This window comes from Pholcus phalangioides, unplaced genomic scaffold (assembly GCF_987345545.1).
Source record: "Pholcus phalangioides strain wild (caught in Gottingen) unplaced genomic scaffold, Ppha-v1.0 ptg000001l_1, whole genome shotgun sequence".
Taxonomy (NCBI): domain Eukaryota; kingdom Metazoa; phylum Arthropoda; class Arachnida; order Araneae; family Pholcidae; genus Pholcus; species Pholcus phalangioides.
The window spans coordinates 15,766,851-15,785,975 of record NW_028301594.1 but is presented as its reverse complement, the minus strand read 5'-3'; the positions used below and the strand labels follow the sequence as shown (position 1 = coordinate 15,785,975).

Below are 19,125 nucleotides of genomic sequence, written 5' to 3'. Positions count from 1 at the left end.
TATGAGGAATCAAATTTTCCTTTCTCTTACAATGCTCTTAAGTTCAAAACATTTTATTCAATATATGTCACAATATAAATGAATCTGAACTTCATTCTTTCCAATATTTTGCATTAAAATAATTTGTTCTCTCCCTCTTTCCAAAGTTTTTAAAAAATAATTTAATTTTTACCTTGATACAAAATATAGTTTGTACTTTCTTCTTTCCAGAATAAATAAAACTGAAGTGAATATAATTTAAGACACACCACCACTAGCTTCATTAGTACTTTTCTTAGGGCCCACTTGACTTAGGTGTTTCACAACATCAACCCAATTCCAACCTCTTGGCCTTTCTCCTTTAGCATCTAGTTGGTTGTACAGTCGCCTCTTTTGCTGCTTTGAAAGTTTTGGTTTTTTTTCAGCTTTTGTCGTTTGTACACTCTGAAAAAATATTTTTTTTTGATAAATAAAAAAAAGACAATTGAAACATCTTTACTTGCTATAAAATCATATGCAAATCTACTTTTAATTCACAACCTATCAGTTCCTAAAAAATTATTGAAAGAATAGCGAACTTCAGGAACTGAAATGAGCACTTAATGTGTTATCAAAATGAAAATTTAGAAAATGAGATTCCCTACTTTATATTGATCATGTATTAGAAAGAACAGAATATGACAGAATATGAACCCTGTAATTACAGTCATGATGTTAAAAAATGTATTTGCATGACTTTTCAACAAGGTTTTTATTTTATTATTTGGTGTATTTCGTGAAACTTTCGACATTTTTTTTCCCAAGCATGTTTATAGCAATTGAAAAAAAATACACTTCCTGCCACTAAATGCATTTTAGATTTTTAGATATAAATTACATTATTTATACCATACTGATTTCTGATTTTTATCTGCCTATTACCTACGAGCAATGATCATTTTGATATGAATTTTTTTTTTTGAATATAGCATTTGTATCTTAAAATTTTTTTTTGGGGAGGGGGAACCTTCAACTGACCATCATTGTATCAGTAGCAGGGATTTAACCTAAGCACGACAATACCCAGTCATATTCTGTTCTGTCATATTCTCAACTGCCCAGTGGCACTAAAATGTACTGAAATGTTGAGGTGATAAAAAAAAAAATTTGTGGTGTTTTCTTTTTTCAAATCATACCCATAATACCTATAAATATTGACAAACCTTGCTACAACAATACTCTACACATCAATAAATTCCTCAGCAATATTTAAAAAAATTTTGTTTGGAATTCCCTATTGTCAAACTTCTTTCGATACAACAATATTCTTAACTACAATAAATTCCTCTATAACAATATTTTTTGAAGAATTATTAAAACCGTTGCAATGATGTTTTATAGCATCTTGCTCAAAATTGACTCATCACATGTTCGTCTGTCCAAGGGCATCTGATAACAGTATTTTGTTCCACCTAATAATTGAAAATATCACTGAGGCAAACGTCTTTACAGAGGCAAAACATCTGCCAGAGAACTTTATTAATAAATTATATTTTTTTATGGTGAATAAATGCTCATGAATCTATTTTTTGGTGGTACTAACAACATTGATTTAAAAGAGATTTCGACAATAGCATAAATTTGGTAATGAGGGATGTTAATGCTGCCTCTCCATGTAATTATGATTGCTTCACTACAACGTTTTTCATGGTCTGCAGAGTATTTTTGTATCAGGATTTTTCAATGCAAATCACAAGTTTTTGATTTGAATGTGAGAAAAAACTTAGAATTCAACTTTACTTGTCCGTTTGATGCACACTTTACATCAATATCAGGTATTGACGATTCAGGTGATAAATGTTTCTCTGGTTGTGCCTCCATTAACTTCTCACAATGCTCTTTTGCCCACTCTATTAATGTGTAGGTCATAGCTGTGCCAAGCTGTAATTCAGCCTATCAGCAATGGATACATGGAACATTTATTGTTATAATAATTATATAAAAAATTTCCTACACACTTTCAAATCAATTACTTTTTATTGAATGGATTAGAAAATTATTCATAAAAAAAAAACAAGATTAAAAAATGGAATATTCCTTCATAAATTCAAAAGGAATTTTAAATAGAAAATCACATGCAGTACATTTGAATTCCTATTCTATCACTGAATATTCAAAACACACTATAATATAAACACGAATGAATCATAAAATAGCCTACCATTCACAGGGCTCCCACTCAAAAAATTAAAAAGAGTAGGATGGGGGGGGGGGGTACCCCCTTAGACAACATAATAATCACATAATAATAATAATAATAAATCCCTGAAAAAAAATTTTTTTGAAAAATAATTTGTTTTTTTCATAGCACACTATTTCAGTATCCTGTAAGATTGACTTGAGCCAAAGCAGAACGATAAAAATAACTTGGTTACAAAAACAATTTTTTGCCAAAATAGGGTATATCAGACCACACATAATTCTTTTCTGTCTGTTTCACAATATATATATACTACATACTTTTTTTGGAGTCTTCCACAGTCCAGTCTGTCAACTCTCTTTGACAGTGCACACAGAAAATTATGATGACATGTAAGTTTTTAAGAATGATGCTCTTTCTAGACCACTTCCAAAAGTGTTTTGTTGCGTTGTCCATCCCTTTTTTTAAAAGGATTTGTTTGAATTTTAGCGCTCAATGCTAGCGTAATCATTTTTTGACAAATGAAGCACTTTCATTCCTAGCTCTTTGATGAGCATTGTAAATATTGTTTATGCCACTGCATGCCCTAAAAATACAGAAGACAATTGAATGTTATTGGGTATAATCAGAGTCACGAAACTTAGAACAGGCCTATGAATCCAACTGCTTTGTAATGCAAACTGTTGTGTCACCTACACACAAAATTATAATTTTGAATGATGAATGTTAATTACTGTTCAAGACCATAAAGCAGCAAATGGTTTTTAAGAATGTTCTTTTTTATACACAGGAATCTACAAAATTATTTTTTTTCAACCAGACAGAAGTTTTTAATCACTGCTCTACTTGTTGAATCCTCAAAATTAATAAACCACCAAATGGTTTATATACACTCCCCACCAAATAACTTTAAAAATGATAGAAGTTCTACTTTGGCAGAATCATTAATTGCAATCTATTACATTTGCATTATTTGGTATGATATCAATGATTCCTTCCTCAATTAAAATCGATTATACAAATTTTGTTGATAGGATTTGGTAGGACAAGTGGGAGCCCTGCATTCATGTTCCATTAGGTTGTGTCCAGAGAGATTATGGCTATTACTCTATGCATTCAGTTTAAATTGTACACTGCTCAAAACAATTAGAGGATATGTAGTTTTTTAATTTATTGAAATTCAGTTGATGAATTAACTATTGTGACACAACTTTTTGTGAATACAATGTTATTTGCCAATATTTTATCAATTAAAATGCTTAAAAATTACAATTAAATAGAAATATTTCCCCAATTGTTTTGAGCAGTGTACATCATACTATAAACAATGCTTTTCTGGTGGGTACAATTTTGAATCGAAGGAACTGTGTACTTTTTTTACCCACAGTTCCAATCAAAATTCTTGATTATATTACATACAGCAGTAAAATACAGGATCCAGAAATTTCGTCTCCAACATTTTGCCTGCCCTGACTGTATGAGTGAACACATGAGCGAGCAAGTGAGCGTGCAACTGACTGTATGAGTAAGTGAGTGTGAACAACTGTATAGGTGAACGAATGATCGTGTGAGTAATTGTACGAGTAAGTATGAGTGACTGTATGGTTGAGTGAATGACCAAGTGCCTGGCCATATTAGTGATCAAGATGACCATATGAGTGACAAAGGGAGAGACCGTATGAATGACCACTCTCACTTGGTCTCTCGTCACTCATATGGTCACACACTTAGTCACTCATTCATAGCATCACTCATCTACCCACTTGATCAGTTTTATGGCCATTCACTCATCACTCACCCACTCACTCATACAATCAGGGCAGCCAAAATGTTGGGGCGAAATTTACATACCCCATGTAGTATGATCAAACTATGAAAAGTTTTAGCATTCCCAAAAAAATATACTGAAAAAAGAAACCTTACTTCATCCTTCAATCTTGAAATAATATTGTCCTTTACTTCAGGAACGCTGTAATAAAACAAATATATTTGTGAGAAAGAAATAACTACAAATTCAATGCACAAAATAAATGGAACCTCCTCTCCCCCCAAATTATAGATGTCTAGGGGTTGATATATGTGGGTAACTCTTTGCTTATCTCTCATTTATTTCATTACCAAAAGGTAATCTCTTTCCCTTTATATTCTGTTATACATAACAAAAAAAGGAAAAGAAAACTCTTCTTGAAAAGAATTTCATTCGCAGTTCCAAATGCAAAATATTTGAGAGAAAGGAAATTTTCAAGATAAAGTTGCTCTGGATGACTGTGATATTGATGATGTAGGTCAGTGTTTCCCAGAGTAGGCTATATTGCCCCATTATGGGGCGGGTAGAAAGCAAGGGTGATAAAAACAACAGATACAATATCATAGCTGCCAACTTTTGAAAATGAAAATTAGGGAGATTTTCGCGCGAACCCGTATTTTCTACTAAAACCACCCCTAAATAAATACAATAGGGATTTTTTAAATAAGATAGGGATTTTTTAAATAAGATAGGGATTTTTCAAATAACATAGGGATTTTCCACCTATAAAAGTTAAACTGTAGGGAATAAAATCCCTACTCAAAAATTGAAGTCAAATAAAATAGGGATTTTCCCCACATGTAAGTTAAACCCTTGAAAACAAAATCCCTACATAAAAAACAAATGAAAGTGGATGCCAAAATTTCAATGGCGATCTAAAGCAGCATTTACAGAAAGAATATCAAAAATTTATTTTAAAACACGTGGTTAAACTAAATACAGCCTCTTCAGAAAAAGTACTTTAATGTAAATTTATTACTCAGAAGTGGGAATGCTTTCTTTTTAAAAAAAAAAAAAGTCAAAGGACTTTTAACAAGAAAATTTTTTATAAAAAATACTTGGATCGAAAAAATTTACAGGAAAATAAAAATACAATGCAAAGGTATGACTTAAAAGTGAAGTTGTGCATGTGTAGCAGACTTAGCTTTCTTCAGAAATTCATTAGTGAAATCTTTTTGAAAGCACTTCGTTTTCAGACAATGTTTAGCTACAAGTAAGCTTTCCAGGTTCTCATTAGAAAGAGATGATCTAAAGTCAGTTTTTATTTTTCTAACCTGACTGAAAATTCTCTCACATTCAGCATTGGAATGAGGAATTACAAGTATGGACAGCATCACTTTGGATAGTCTTTCATATTTTTTTTCCCCGATTGCATTTGTGATGTTGCCAATCCGTGTCCATTGAACATCAACTCGTTTTTTGTTATTTAACAAGTCAGCCAAATCTTCCATCTGCAATTCACAGAACTGTGACTCTAAATTATCCAAGACCTTTTCCATAGTTTCATCTTCTTTCTTAAATGAAATGACAGGAAACTTTTCAACAAAATACTTGACCTTTGAAAAGTCAGAATATGAAATAGTTGCTGGATTTGCAACTTCAGCATTGACCAAAACGTCTGAATTAAGAGGGAAAGTGTGATGAATGTAATCCAAAATAGAAACAAAATATTTTCTTACATTCAAAAAGAAAAATGCTCTATCTCTATCTGGCAAAGACGAAACTAAGTTTGAAGTTAGACTGCCAATGACAATCTCAAGATCTTTTTTTTGGTTTTCAGGATTATGGTAATCCACAAGCAGTGGAAATTTATTTTCTTTTACAACATTTGCTTTCACAAATTTCGAGAGCAGCTCCTTAAAAAGATCTATAATTATTTGTCGTAAAACATGTATCAAAGGATACTGTGACTGTGAAATAGAGCAAAACCTTTCCAATACAGGTATGATATTTTTCAAGAACAAACAGAATGCCTTATTCAGATCTGATAAAAGAAATTCAAAGACACGCTCTTTTTGATTTCTGGGTGTATCAATTTTTTGTTCATTGTGTTTTGATTTTATACCTGTTCGCTCCTTCCCCTTGAAATTTCTACTCGAGGCTGTTTTGGAAACTTCAGGAATTTTATTGAAATTTAAACCTGTATTTGTGATCTCGGTCGTTTCTGATGATTTTCGAACTTTTGGAATTCTATAAGAATCTAAGTTTGTGTCTGTTCTTTTCCTGCAAGTATTTGAAATATCTTCAGTAAAAAAACTCAACAGTGGGTCCCACTGTTCAATCAATCTATTCAAACATCGACCCATGGATAACCACCTGGTTTCGACATGTTTGAGGATTTTTCTCATTTCTGTTCCATGAAGTTCCTGGAACTGCTCAAATTTGCTCACTCTCTTTGCACTCCGTTTTAAATAGTAATAAACATCAACTAAAATTTCATCTACATTTACGGGCAAAGAGGCCATTCCTCGTCCAGCAGCCAGATCAGTGAGATGGCTCACACAACCCATTACAAAAATTTCACTGTGATGATCAGTTAAAACTGACGCAACACCTTTGCGACGCCCAATCATCACATTTGCATTGTCACAACCTAGGGCAATACAATTTTTTATTGGAATTCCCCTGGACACCAAACTGTCAACAACAAGATTGCCAATGTTTGTCCCTGTAGCATCACCGTTCAAAACAGGAGCACACAATAAATCACTTTGAATTTGCAAAGTTTTATCATCGAAATACGTCACAACAACGGGATATAGTTTGTCATCCTTGTTACTACCATCGGTAGCAATAGCAAACGGTTTCTGGCGTAAAACCGCAATTAATGAAGATTGTTCTTCTTCAGAAATCACGCGAATTATAGCTGTTGCTTTTGTGCGAGCACATCCATACTTTTTTGCAGTTTCGGAATCCGGAAACATTTTCTTCAGTAATGGTCCTACGTGATCGGCGCAGCTGACCGGCAAATTGTGTTCAATCAAAAATAATGTGAACAAACATTCTGCGCGAACGACCCCAAAATCATCGGAAGATGAAGGAAAAAAAGAGTCAATTTTTAAAGAACACTGACTTTTCTTGGCACTTGCTTGATGTTTTTTTGATTTCACATGGACGATGATGTCATTCTTTCCACCATGACCGATGTTGATATCTGTAACACAAACTGTACAAAAAGCAAAAGTCGTCCCTTTTTTGGAACGGTTGACGAAAGGAAATTCATTGGAATAAGTATTTTTAAAATTAATTAAATACTTTTTCGGCTTATCAGTATCCATGTTTCGTTACTGCATGTACGTGACTTCAACAACAAAGAGGAAGGTTTCCCATATGCGCGTCACTATAACGTTCAATTATTATCCAGGACTATTGGCTGCTAAGCTATTTCCCTGCACGATAAGACAAATAACTTTTCTTGTTGCCATTGGAGGGTTCACACTGCAAAACTTTCATAAAAAGAAGAAATTCCCACTATTCTCCACTTACTACGCGTGACGTCATTTCAAAAGGGAAAAAGAATAAAAGCAAAAGCCTTTTCCCTCCCAAGAAAATTCTTAGGGATTTTTTTCAATGAAGTAGAAATTTTTAGGGACAATTAGGGATTTTTTTCAATGAAGTAGGAAATTTTTAGGGACAATTAGGGATTATTACAATTTTTGTAAAAATTCGGGAGATTTAAGAACTTTTCGGGAGGTCGGGAGATGAAGCTAAAATTCGGGAGATTCCCGAAAAATTCGGGAGACTTGGCAGCTATGCAATATGGGGAATCTTATAGATTCAGCTTAGCAAAAAAGGAATGCTGAAAAAAAAATTTCCCCAAGAAAGGTGGGGGGGGGGGGGGAGAGATAAAATAATTTTGGAAGACTTCGATTCAGATGCATAAGTAACAGAATATATAGTGAAATCTTGATAAGTAGAATGGGGTCATTCAAGTATTGCATCAGTAACCGGGGGGGGGGGGGGGTTCGGATTTGCTGACCTTTGATGACAAGGGGGGAGGGGTTGAAGATTTCTTACGTCATCAAACACCCTTTTTTAAATATTGCAAATAATAATAATTTCATAAATAAATATATTTTATGAAATATTGCAAGCGGCTGACGAAATTTTGCTGACAAAGGGGGGGGGGGGGAGGGGATAAAAAATTGTAAAAAATCTGCTGACGAATACTTGAAATACTTGAATAGCCCCAATGTGCAGCGGCCAAAAAAAAAACATATAAGTTATTGTTAGCTTGACTAATTTGAAATTCCAAATTCAAATTGGGGAAAAAGAAAAGCATATCAAAATAACACTGCTATTTAAGATATATATGGCATTAGTAAAACACATGTCAAATGCTGGAGATTAAAAAATTTCAAAGATAAATTACTCTAATGAAATGTCAATTAATTATTGAATGAGAATATTAAAAAATAAACTGGCATACATAACTATATCACAAAATGGATGCATACATGATACTCGTATAAATGTGTGTGTGTGAAACGTGTTATAAATAAAGTGCAAACAAGATTATTTTCTGTCAAAAAATGCAGTGATTTTTGACTGCTTTTCTTTCTTCTTTGCCCTTCTCTCGTAAAAAAGTCATTCACTTTCTGCAAGCAGAAAAATAAATCTGCGTGAACATTAAATGTCACAACAACATTCTCCATTATACATTGCACTACACCATTGCTACACTATTGCGACATTGGCGAGTTGCTTCTTTGTTCCAAAAAGGAAGAAAAAATCATCTTTGTTCCTAGAAATATCATCTCGTGCAGCGGCTTAACAATCTCTACATCAGACATGTCATCGTAAATCAGCACCATATCATCAATATTGAGAAATGTATCTATTAGCCTCTACATTGAGCCTATCACGATTCCCTCCATGGTGGAATTGTTCAATTCCCCAAATGATCCATACTTGATACATTTTGATCACCAAAGAATCCATAAAAACAATTGGAAAAATCCACAAAACAATGCATAAGAATCCATTTAAAACAATTGACTGTCATTTGCATTATGAACACCACAGCCGTGGTTTCTCACTGGGAGGCTAAATGCTATCTTTCAGATTTCTCTCATTTCCAAAAGCTTCAACTTAAAGGATAAAAACTTTGAACTGAAAGAAAATTTTAACACTAAAACTCAGAAAAGTTCTGGAGCAGCGTGAAAACTTTGACGAAAGCAGTTAGGAGTTATCAGAGTTCAGATTTCTTTTCTAATAACAGTGCATTTTAGAGAAATGATTGACTGCACTCAAAATTGGGAATTTAAAATCCAATTCTTACAAACACATCGGTATTACCAAGAAAGGAAAGAGCAGTGGCATAAACAAAAACTTTTGAAATTACATAGGTTAAAATTAAGAATTATAAAAATCAAAATTAAGGAAATCTAACATAAAAGTATAGTTTTATTGTGGTTCAAAACTTTTTTTAAATTACCGTCAAATAAAGCAACAAGGGGAAAAATATTTGCTATTTCACATATATACAGAGGTTTCCTTATTCAATGTAATGAGGGGGGGGGGGGGGGGGAAAGGAAAGTTTCGTCAAGAATTATTTTGAAAAATATATTAGCAAATTTCTATATAATAATAATTTCTAATTATATTGTATTGGTTGTCTTGTACTTGATTGGGAGGATAAAACTTTCATGTTTAGAAGAATATGAACTATGGAGGTTAGGATAAATACAACATATGAAATCAAATGAAACAGAGTACTTACATATGGTTATTATAAAAAGCATTCAAATTCATTTCAGGCACACAGTTGGGGTAATTCTCTACCCAACAGAATTCCAATAAAAACGATTTGGCATCTTCATTCTCTCCTATCTGTTAGAATAAAAAAGTATAAATAATTAAAACTTTAAAAAAATTTAATTTTGCATCAAAAATTTTTTTAAATATATAATTCGCTAAAATTGACAGTTCCTAATTAATTAAAAAAAATAAGCAAAGTTCTCTTCTCTATATTTGGCAATAAAAGGTACATGAAATCTACCCAGTTTTTTGGTAGTTTTTACTACCAGTACTTCAAACAATATGTGCTGCGGCTATAACAATGAATATGAATTTATATTTGAAATTACTTGTTGGACTACATTAATATCTATTCTAAGTCATGGCACTGCAGTAAGCCTAAATAATTTTCCTTTTGTAAATAGCTCATATCAGCTAGCTGAATCATGTTTTATTCAAAAGCTCTCATTTTTAAAGCAATGCCGTGGAAAAAATCCCCACTTCCATTCTAGGTCCAGGCTATGCTCAGCTGTGAATTGATCACAGATCCTGATATAAAAAAGTGATGGGAGCGTAGAAAGTCATCCTGCAGAACACTAAATCAAAAATCAACTTAAGTGAGACATCAGTCAATCAACTGGCAGTCCATAGGTTGGGTGGAAATCTACTTCAAAAAAAAAAAAAAAATCTGGGTTTAGTTACAAAATTACCTAGAAAACAGTTGTCTCTTGAGTGAAAGACATTGCAAAATAGTTTTGGTAAATTTTTCCACCTTTTCCCCATACAAACAGCTAGATATCAGCCTGTGTGACTGAGCATTTTTATACACAACCTTTTGAAACCAAAAATCTGTTCTTGTGTACAGTGAAAACTCATCTGCCAAAGATAATTCGTTCCAGGATCACATTCATTAACAAAAATCCCCACTAACCAAAACAGAATTTACCATAGGGTTCTATAGAAAATCATTTAATTGGTTCCATGCGCTGCCCATAACCTGAAAATGTTTTATAAGCAAGAAGAGGCATGATTAGAATCTTAATTTTACTGCGGAGATAATTCCCTACTTCCGGTTAGATTTTCAATTATAGAAAATTTTGAATTGTTGATTTGTCATCAGTTGGAACCTTTACAGTTTTTCAAGTCTTGGTTTTACATATTGGTCTGATATTAGGTTGCGCTTCGATGACCACATCAAACAGCTTCAAGGGCAACATTTGGCCAGAAGGTCATGTGCCACTGCTCTATGTCAGTGGTGTGCAAACTTTTCAGTCTGCGGGCCAGATATGCAGTATTTCTGTCGCTCGTGGGCCAGAAACTTGTATGTATAGTGTGACCATATGACATGTATTTTATGGGACATTTTCATAATTTTGGACGTTCAAATATTTTTATAACATTTACCATTTTCTCTCTTATTTTCAGTGAGGCTCATTTGAACTTTTAAAATCAAGATTTTCTTTCCATGAATTAGTCATAATTATCATAATGTACTGTCTGCTCCCCTCCCACGTATTCACGGGGGTTAGGTTCCGGAGGTGACTGAATAAATATGGAAATCGGAATAACCGAAGCCATGGGTTTTTTTTTGTATATCTCGTTTACTAAACATCATGAGAAAGAGCAGGGTGATGCAGAGGTAGAAGGGAATATAAAAGAGGGTGCAGCAACTGTTGGCGATGTTTTCTGAAAGAACGTTGTGATTTTTCTGTTTGCCCTGTCTTCTTCACATCATCAAGTATGTTGGAGTATGTTGACAAAGCTTCCTCTACTAATTTTTGTGAAGAATGTAAAATGGAGAGATCTATGTTATGAAAATAATCTATTGCAGATTTGAGCTTGAGAAGCCCTTCTGCTGTGTTATTTGTGATGAACTTGTCTTCTACTTCTTTATCGTGATCTTCTTCATCTGGTACTGCTTCAGTTTCAGGACCACTCAGCTGCATCAATTCCTCCTCGGTCAATCCAGTATCAAAAGAACTTTGAATAGCATGTATTCACTCTCAAGGTAGCTCCTGACATCTGGAACAAAACACAGTTTAAACCAATCCAGGAAAAGTGTTTTCATAGTCCAAGCCTTTTTATTGTTTGTCCAAAATAATGGGAGCTTTGGCTTATCCTTCCCTTCAATGCTTACGGATTCACAGATTTTAAAATGATGGTGGGCTTTATCATGTATCCATACGCATTTGCACAAAACTACATAGTAAGTCTATCTCTACTTGCCTTAAAACCAGGAGCTCACTTTTTTTCCTCTTGCTTAACTTCTTTGTGGCATTTTATTCCAAAATAGTGCAGTTTCTTTAGCATTAAACGCCTACTGATGTGCATAATTCTTCTCTTCAATAATTTTCTACAAAGTCTTTGGAAATTTTCTGGCTGCCTCCTGGTAGCCATAGGCTTGATCACCAGTGATTTTTACATTGTGTGATCCAAATCGTTTCTTAAACCTATGAAACAATCTTTACCCGCATAAAATTCTGATGAAATAGATGTTTCACCAGCCCTTTCCTTATGGAAAAGTAAAATTTTTTGCCTCTTTTCTGTTATAATATTACAATCAAATGGAATACCTGTTAGTATCAGTCTTGTGCCCGCAAAAAACAGCATTTTCTGTACAAGAAACACATGGTTCCTGTAAGCGCTGCAGAGTTTGACTGCCACAGGTGCAACTACAGCTGAACGAATTTGATTCCTTTTTTTTTTTTTTTTTTTTAATATATCTCATCATAGATTCGTTATTCTGTAATGGCGGACCACAGCAGGTATTGACTTACTTTCACCAAGCATAGTCAATATATCCAATTTTTCTTGTCAAGTTTTCACTTTTATTTACCTTTTCGAAGCATTATCAGTAGCACTAGAAAAATGAGCCATCCTAAACAAGCACAACTCAAATTTTGTAGACAAAACACATGAACAACGATTGCTGAGTGTTGTAAAAAAAAAAAAAATTCCAATAAAGGGGAAAAAAACAGCGAATACGGAGGGGGCCAATTGTAATTTACATCATAATTAATTTTAATCATACTGAATAAACATATTAATCTCACATATTTACCAAACATATATGTTTTGTTTGGTGAGTTACATAAATTTTCACCCATTGCCTCTTGTGGAAGTTCCCTACTTCACATGATTGGAGATTTTTCAGCAATTTCAGTTATAGTTGGCAACTTTACTTGCATTTGACAATTTTTTGGCAATAATTTGTGTACACGTATGGGTCCTGATTTTCTGCTTCCTTTATTTTTATGAAAGAAATATGGTCAGCCTAGGAATTTACTGTGTTGTGTGAATTAATACTTTTCTACCGGAACACCTTTGGCAAGCCGGATGGAACTCCTTGGCGGGCATATCTGACTTGTGGGCCTTAGTTTGCTCATCTCTATGTGATGTGACCAGCTCATTTCTGTCTAGTACATACAAATGAAAAAGATAGCTCTCAGAATGTATAAGCAGCTCAGGTTAAAGCCAGGAGTCTTGCAATAAAGCATGTGTGCAATAGAAATATTCAAATTTAGGGGTGCATTTTTTATGTATTTTCTCTTAAGCTTTCATTTTACATGAAATGGCTCAAGATTTCTATGACGATGATTGGCACGAAAATTCAGCTTATGATGTGGCTGTTTCATTTTAGCATGTGCATTGATATCAACAAAAATCTTTGTTAGTGTAATCCATATTCGGGGCTGCAACTAGAGGGGCAAAGACGGGTTTGGCCCTTCCTGGTTGCCTCAGGTGCTGAATTCACCTTTAAATGCTTCTTCTACATTACTAAAATATATGCTTGTTCTAGCTAACAAGATATCTAGTTGTGGCCTGTCCATACTCGTTAGCAAAGGTAGAAATATCATGGAAAATTTGTAAGCCGAGACGTTTGTTTGCAGAGGTATCATTGTATACGACAGTGATATCTCACACACACAAGCACAGCAGTTGACTGGGAGAAAAGAGAAGTTGTATATACATGCACGCAAAACTGCCAGTCAGTTGAAACTACGATAGTCTTACAATTACAGTATTTTTTTGCGTGATTTTAAAGTTGATTAACACATAGTGTATGAATGCAAATGAAAAGATTATAAGTAACTAAAATTTTAAAATTCATGATGGGGTTTTTTTTTTTGTTCAACATAAATTTAATAAAGTAAAACACAGAAAACATGGTTTCTAAAACGTTTACCCTATACTGAAAAGATGTTGCTGACAGCTCCTTAAAACAATCATCACCATAGTATATGGAACGCAAAACTTCAAGCTCTTCCTGTAATAATAAAAAAATTAATGAAAAATCAAAACTTTTTTTAAAATAAAATGATGTGGGAAAAACATATTGGAGAAAATTAAAAGAACTGATGCGTTCATATAATATGTATTTTATAATATTGCATTCAAATGATAACTTAGCATTGATAACAATGCTACTGCCAACACTTTTAAGATTGGACATTTTCTTATGACATGTAAAAAAAAAATCCAATTGGCAGTCTCAAGACATCGAAAATAATTAGTTCAAACTAAAGGCCACTTGTTCCAAATAAATTATCTCATTTCTACGATGAGGCATTACAGTAGAACCTTGGCAAACTGGGAGTAATAGGTCTGTGTTTAAAATCACTGATTCAGAGTGAGGTGATCGTCCCACCAAAAAGCAAGACAATATGAAAAAAATTTATCTGCTCTCATAAATTATGGGACGATACTACAAACTTACACAATCAAATGCCCCCTCCTGATACATCACCCTGGATCCGTGCCTGCAAAATCATCTCAGATATTAAAATCATCAGTTATTAGAGATGATCCCCAATGTTCAACAAGTACCAAATTTGACAAGTAAAACAACAAGTAATGGAATATAACTGTGTACCAATCTTCATTTTTTTTACTTGAAGACCTTCAAAGAAGTTTCACCTGATCTTTTCCGTAATTTCACTTTTTCATTTGAACTTGCTATATTGAGTTAAAAAAATTATAGAAAAACCATGCTATATAGTTGAACTCCAATTGAACAAATTTCTTTTGGAATTCTGATGAAAATAAAAGTCGAACTCCTACTTAAGGAATAAAAACTCTCGATGAAATGAATTTTTTTCACCCTATTCATGGTTTGTGGTGCGATATTGGACCAGTATATGCAATGCAGTAAAACTGCAAAGATCAATAGAAACACTAAATGAATTGAATAACGTATGGCAAAGAGCTACTTCAAAGCTGTACCTTTGAATGGTGCAAAATGAGTAGTAGAGAAAAGCGAACACCATGATAGAAAATCTGTTATACAAATACAAGGCCACAACAGGCAAAATGCCCAACGAGGTGGCTGAGGAAAAAGATGCCCATAACAAATATGGATGTCATATATTTAAAAATACAGCAACCCAATTAAAAAAAAGCAATTATAAAAACTACATATACATGATAAAATATTATACAATGGCAATAAAAAATATTTATGATTGTCTTATTCTACGTATGGTAAGCTTCTGCATTTACCCCAACTGTTTATCGTATTTCTTTTAACCGTTCCCTCAATATTAATTGTTTGCATGCAAAGACCGTCCATTTCAGCGTGTTTAACAATCATATAAGTTAAATATCTCTATAGCAGTCAAAAAATAACCGCTACCACCATTCTAGGGGTATAGCTTCATTTTATCACTTAACTAAGAGAAAGAGAGAAATTTGGAACTTTCATATTTTAAGAATTTAAAGAGCCATAACAAGATGGGAAAAGTCATGAAATTTCAACAACATGAGATAAACCGTTTGATTGTAATCGCACGTTAGAGTAGCTTTGTGGTCAAAATGACAGCTTCTGTTGTTTCAGTGTTAATTCCTATTATGTTTATATATATTTATAGGTTACATTAGCCTATAATTCTTATTTATAGGATTATATAGATATTTTTTCAATTTCTGTCAGTAATAAGTTGTAACAGCAACCTCAAAGTGAGTAAATAGCTTTTAAAATTTGCCATTTCGAGCATGTTTATGCTCTCAATCAATTTGACCCTGATTTAACAATTAGGCTGCAGGAATAATCAGAGAAAAGCTACTTTTAGTGTGGTTGAGTACAAAAAATTTCCTTTTGTTCAGATGTCTTTAGTGAAGGATAGATGGTAATCAAACTCAGACTTGCAAGTTGAATATAATTGAAAAAAAGATGTGATTCTAATAGAGAATCTGGATTCGAACTCACAATCACAGACAAAATAGCAATTGCTGTAGGCAAGCACCCCAAAGCTGAATATGCCGAAATCTGCGACATATTGCAGAACAATCTGGAGCCGCTGTAGTGGTCGAGTGGTCATAGTGACGGACTCGCATCGCGAGGTCCTGGGTTCGAATCGGACAGTCGCCACAGTGGTGGTCGGCTGAAGTTGGTTTTCTGTGGTTCCCAACTTCAAGAAGTGAATGCGAGCCGATCTCCCCTTTAAAAAGTCTCGCCACAGACCTACAAACAGCACAAATTCAATCATAACACATCACTCACTTCACTTCTGAAATATAGATGGCAGCACTGAAAAATCAAACACAACACTACATACGTATTAAGACTGTTAGGTACACACACAGTTACACTTCCAGCACAATTCACTAGGTAGTAAATCGCCCATAGATGGTGATAGACCTGAGTTGTGCTCAGTTTGAAAGAAAGAAAGAACAATCTGGAAGATCAATGGAACAACGGAATCAACATTTCTCAGCCACCTTGCTGGGCATTTTCTTCCGGCACAACTCAATTGTGATTTTCTTTAAATTCAAGTTGTAATCAAGCATCAAAGAAACTTTGACCTAACATGTAAATTATTCATGCAATACAGACACTAAATGAATAGAAAAATGAATAGACATTAACCTCTTGCAAATCCTTGCTGGTCATATTTACAGTCGCAGCCAAAAATACTTCCTAAATATTCATTTCGAGTGCAGAAAAGAGAGAACAAAACCTAAAAGCAAAAATCAATAATTACACATACTGTGCATATATATAAATTTGAAGAAACATTCACACTGCAACAATAAAAGTTATACAGGCTATTATAGATGTAGATACAGTCGATGCTTGTTAATATAACATCAATTTTTGACGGGACAAAGGGGGTTGTCACATTGAGTGTCGATTCATATCCCAAACAGAGGGTGAGGGTTAACCATAAAAAATAATGAATACAGTGCATGCAAAACATAATAGAAACCATCAAGCATAAAAATAGAAAAAAAATATCAGTTAAAAAACATTACACCTGGCCCATTTTTTTAATAATAAAAAAATCGGGGCATAAGGAATTCCGGGCATAAATATTGTATGTATTAAAACTAAAACCTGGACCCTTTTTTTAATAAACGGATCCGGCATGAAAAATTCTGTAGGTTCATTTTAAATAATAAACCGATAAACAGAAGGCATGGTAATGTATGAGTAACTAATAAATACAATGAAATAATAAAACGGTATGATACAAAAGGAGCAGTAGATAATCCAAATGACGTGAGCTACAGAAGGGAGGAATAATAATCAAAAAGAGAGATGCGCTCGAAATGGAACAACGGCTGTTTAGAATTTTTGAAAAAACACGGTGAACAAAAGAAAAATCCTGTTTGGCGAAGCCAGCGCCAACTGGTATCACCCAACGAAACCGGAAAGGTGTTAAAAAATACGGCAACCCAGAGAAGCATTATGGCGGTCTTGGCGACTTATCGCAAGGAAAAAGTCGCCAAAGTCACGGCGGACCATACTACATCTGTTCCGCAGTGTTTTTGATGAACGTAGAGATTTTTTCTGACCAAGCCCAGAACTTTTTATACCCTGACTGTTGCATTATTTAAAAGAGATTCCTAATTATTATTATTTTCAATCCTGTATCTGGTTTGAAGGATGTTATATATATATATTATATATATATATAGGTTAATTTTCCATAAGCATGGGTTTGTGCCGAGGCATCATCTTTTTGAAGCAGTCAATTCAAGATGGCAGACAAAGAGTACATACAATCACATAAAAAATTCAATTTATTACATGAAATCAATCTAATGAAAGATAATCAAAATGTGTGGGAAATATGGAAAAATACAAAAAAATTATACACAAAAAATTGAATGGTTAATAAATGCAGTTGTTGAAGGGTTTCCAAAGCTAACAAATACCAATTCAGCTATTAGGGTTGGCAATTTTGGAATGAAAGAAATTCGCCATGTTGGCACTGACCAAGCTTTTGAAAAATTAACTGTTATACTTTAATCTTGATCCCTTATTTAGTCTGAGAATGTTATTGCTTTTGTATTCATTGGTTAATTTCCAACATACGCATACATTTTTTTCGCCAAGTTTCTGAGTTAAAACTGATAAGTCGCCAACATATTTTCTGGCAAATTTTAAAATAAAATTGGGTTTTCTTATCACTCTGCTGATAACCCTAGGAAAGAGCGCTAAATCGGGTATGGCGATATAAAAGTCGCTAAGTAACAGTGTACCTAAGTTACAGTACATTAGGAATCAACCTCGTCATTTCTTTCATTTTAACAGCCAGTGTTATTCCCCATTTGGCTGTTTCTTTTCTTTGGCAAAGAAAAACTTCAGAAAGCATGCCACCGTTTCACTCTCGGTGACTTCTCGTCATGGTTTCGGAGGATTTTCTCGACAAAGGAAAAAAAATCACCAACACTTCACCAAAAAGGGAGTAGTATAGCTGTTCAAGTGAAGTTCGTAAAGAATGAGAAATAAATTGGGGGGGGGGGGGAAGTCAAATATCTCTGGCACTTGAGCCTTCTATCCACTCAAAATTAGAAAGCATGTCTTAGTTAAATTCTGTGGTCATCAGATTTGTAATTAGACCATTGAAGATTGAGGGGAAAAAATCACAAAGATGGACGTGATAAACAATGAAGATTTGCACTGGATTAAATGTGAATGAAATTCAACACTTTAATAGCAACATAGATCTTGGATTAATGAAAAAATTACAAAAATATGACTTACCAAACTTCAATTCGGTCGGCCGAAACTTCATTTATCTTGTACACGTTGCCAACTAGTATGTATGAATATATTTGCATATAAAAAATTTGACCATATAACCTGTATTACACGGGACATTTTCTTCCATTATTTTTTAACCCCTTCGACTGTTTTTTTTCATAATCTTTGGTTAAAATCGTCGAAAAAAGTAATTTTAATTTACACAGGATCTATATATAACTCGTTATTTTTTTAAATATCACTGGTTTCATAGACCAATGTACTATATTTACACTGCCATCTAGATTGATAATAACACTTAAGTTTCAGTCTTCCCAGCAGATGACACCACACATGTCAATCAGGTACGGAATTTGCCAGCCAAATTGAAACTTCCCATGAAGGGTTTCATAGGTCAACCAATAGAAGGGCAATTAAACAGGGATAAGAATA

At 33.7% G+C, this 19,125-nt stretch overlaps 1 protein-coding gene across 2 annotated transcripts; it reads right to left on the bottom strand.

Annotated features, from left to right (window-relative positions):
• Positions 1-143: 143 nt before the first annotated feature.
• Positions 144-18,748, bottom strand: LOC149089945 (RWD domain-containing protein 4). 2 transcript variants are annotated; one of them, XM_089231219.1, is made up of 7 exons: positions 18,694-18,748; positions 16,570-16,660; positions 13,891-13,971; positions 9,688-9,797; positions 4,082-4,127; positions 1,759-1,911; positions 144-423 (listed from the first exon to the last, which is right to left on the bottom strand). In XM_089231219.1, the coding sequence occupies exons 2-7, from the start codon at positions 16,591-16,593 to the stop codon at positions 238-240; spliced, it is 600 nt and encodes a 199-aa protein (XP_089087345.1). In that variant the 5' UTR covers positions 16,594-16,660; positions 18,694-18,748; the 3' UTR covers positions 144-237. The 2 variants fall into 2 exon arrangements, with proteins under 2 accessions (XP_089087345.1, XP_089087353.1); XM_089231227.1 differs by lacking the exon at positions 18,694-18,748 and having other exon boundaries at positions 16,570-16,714.
• Positions 18,749-19,125: the final 377 nt, after the last annotated feature.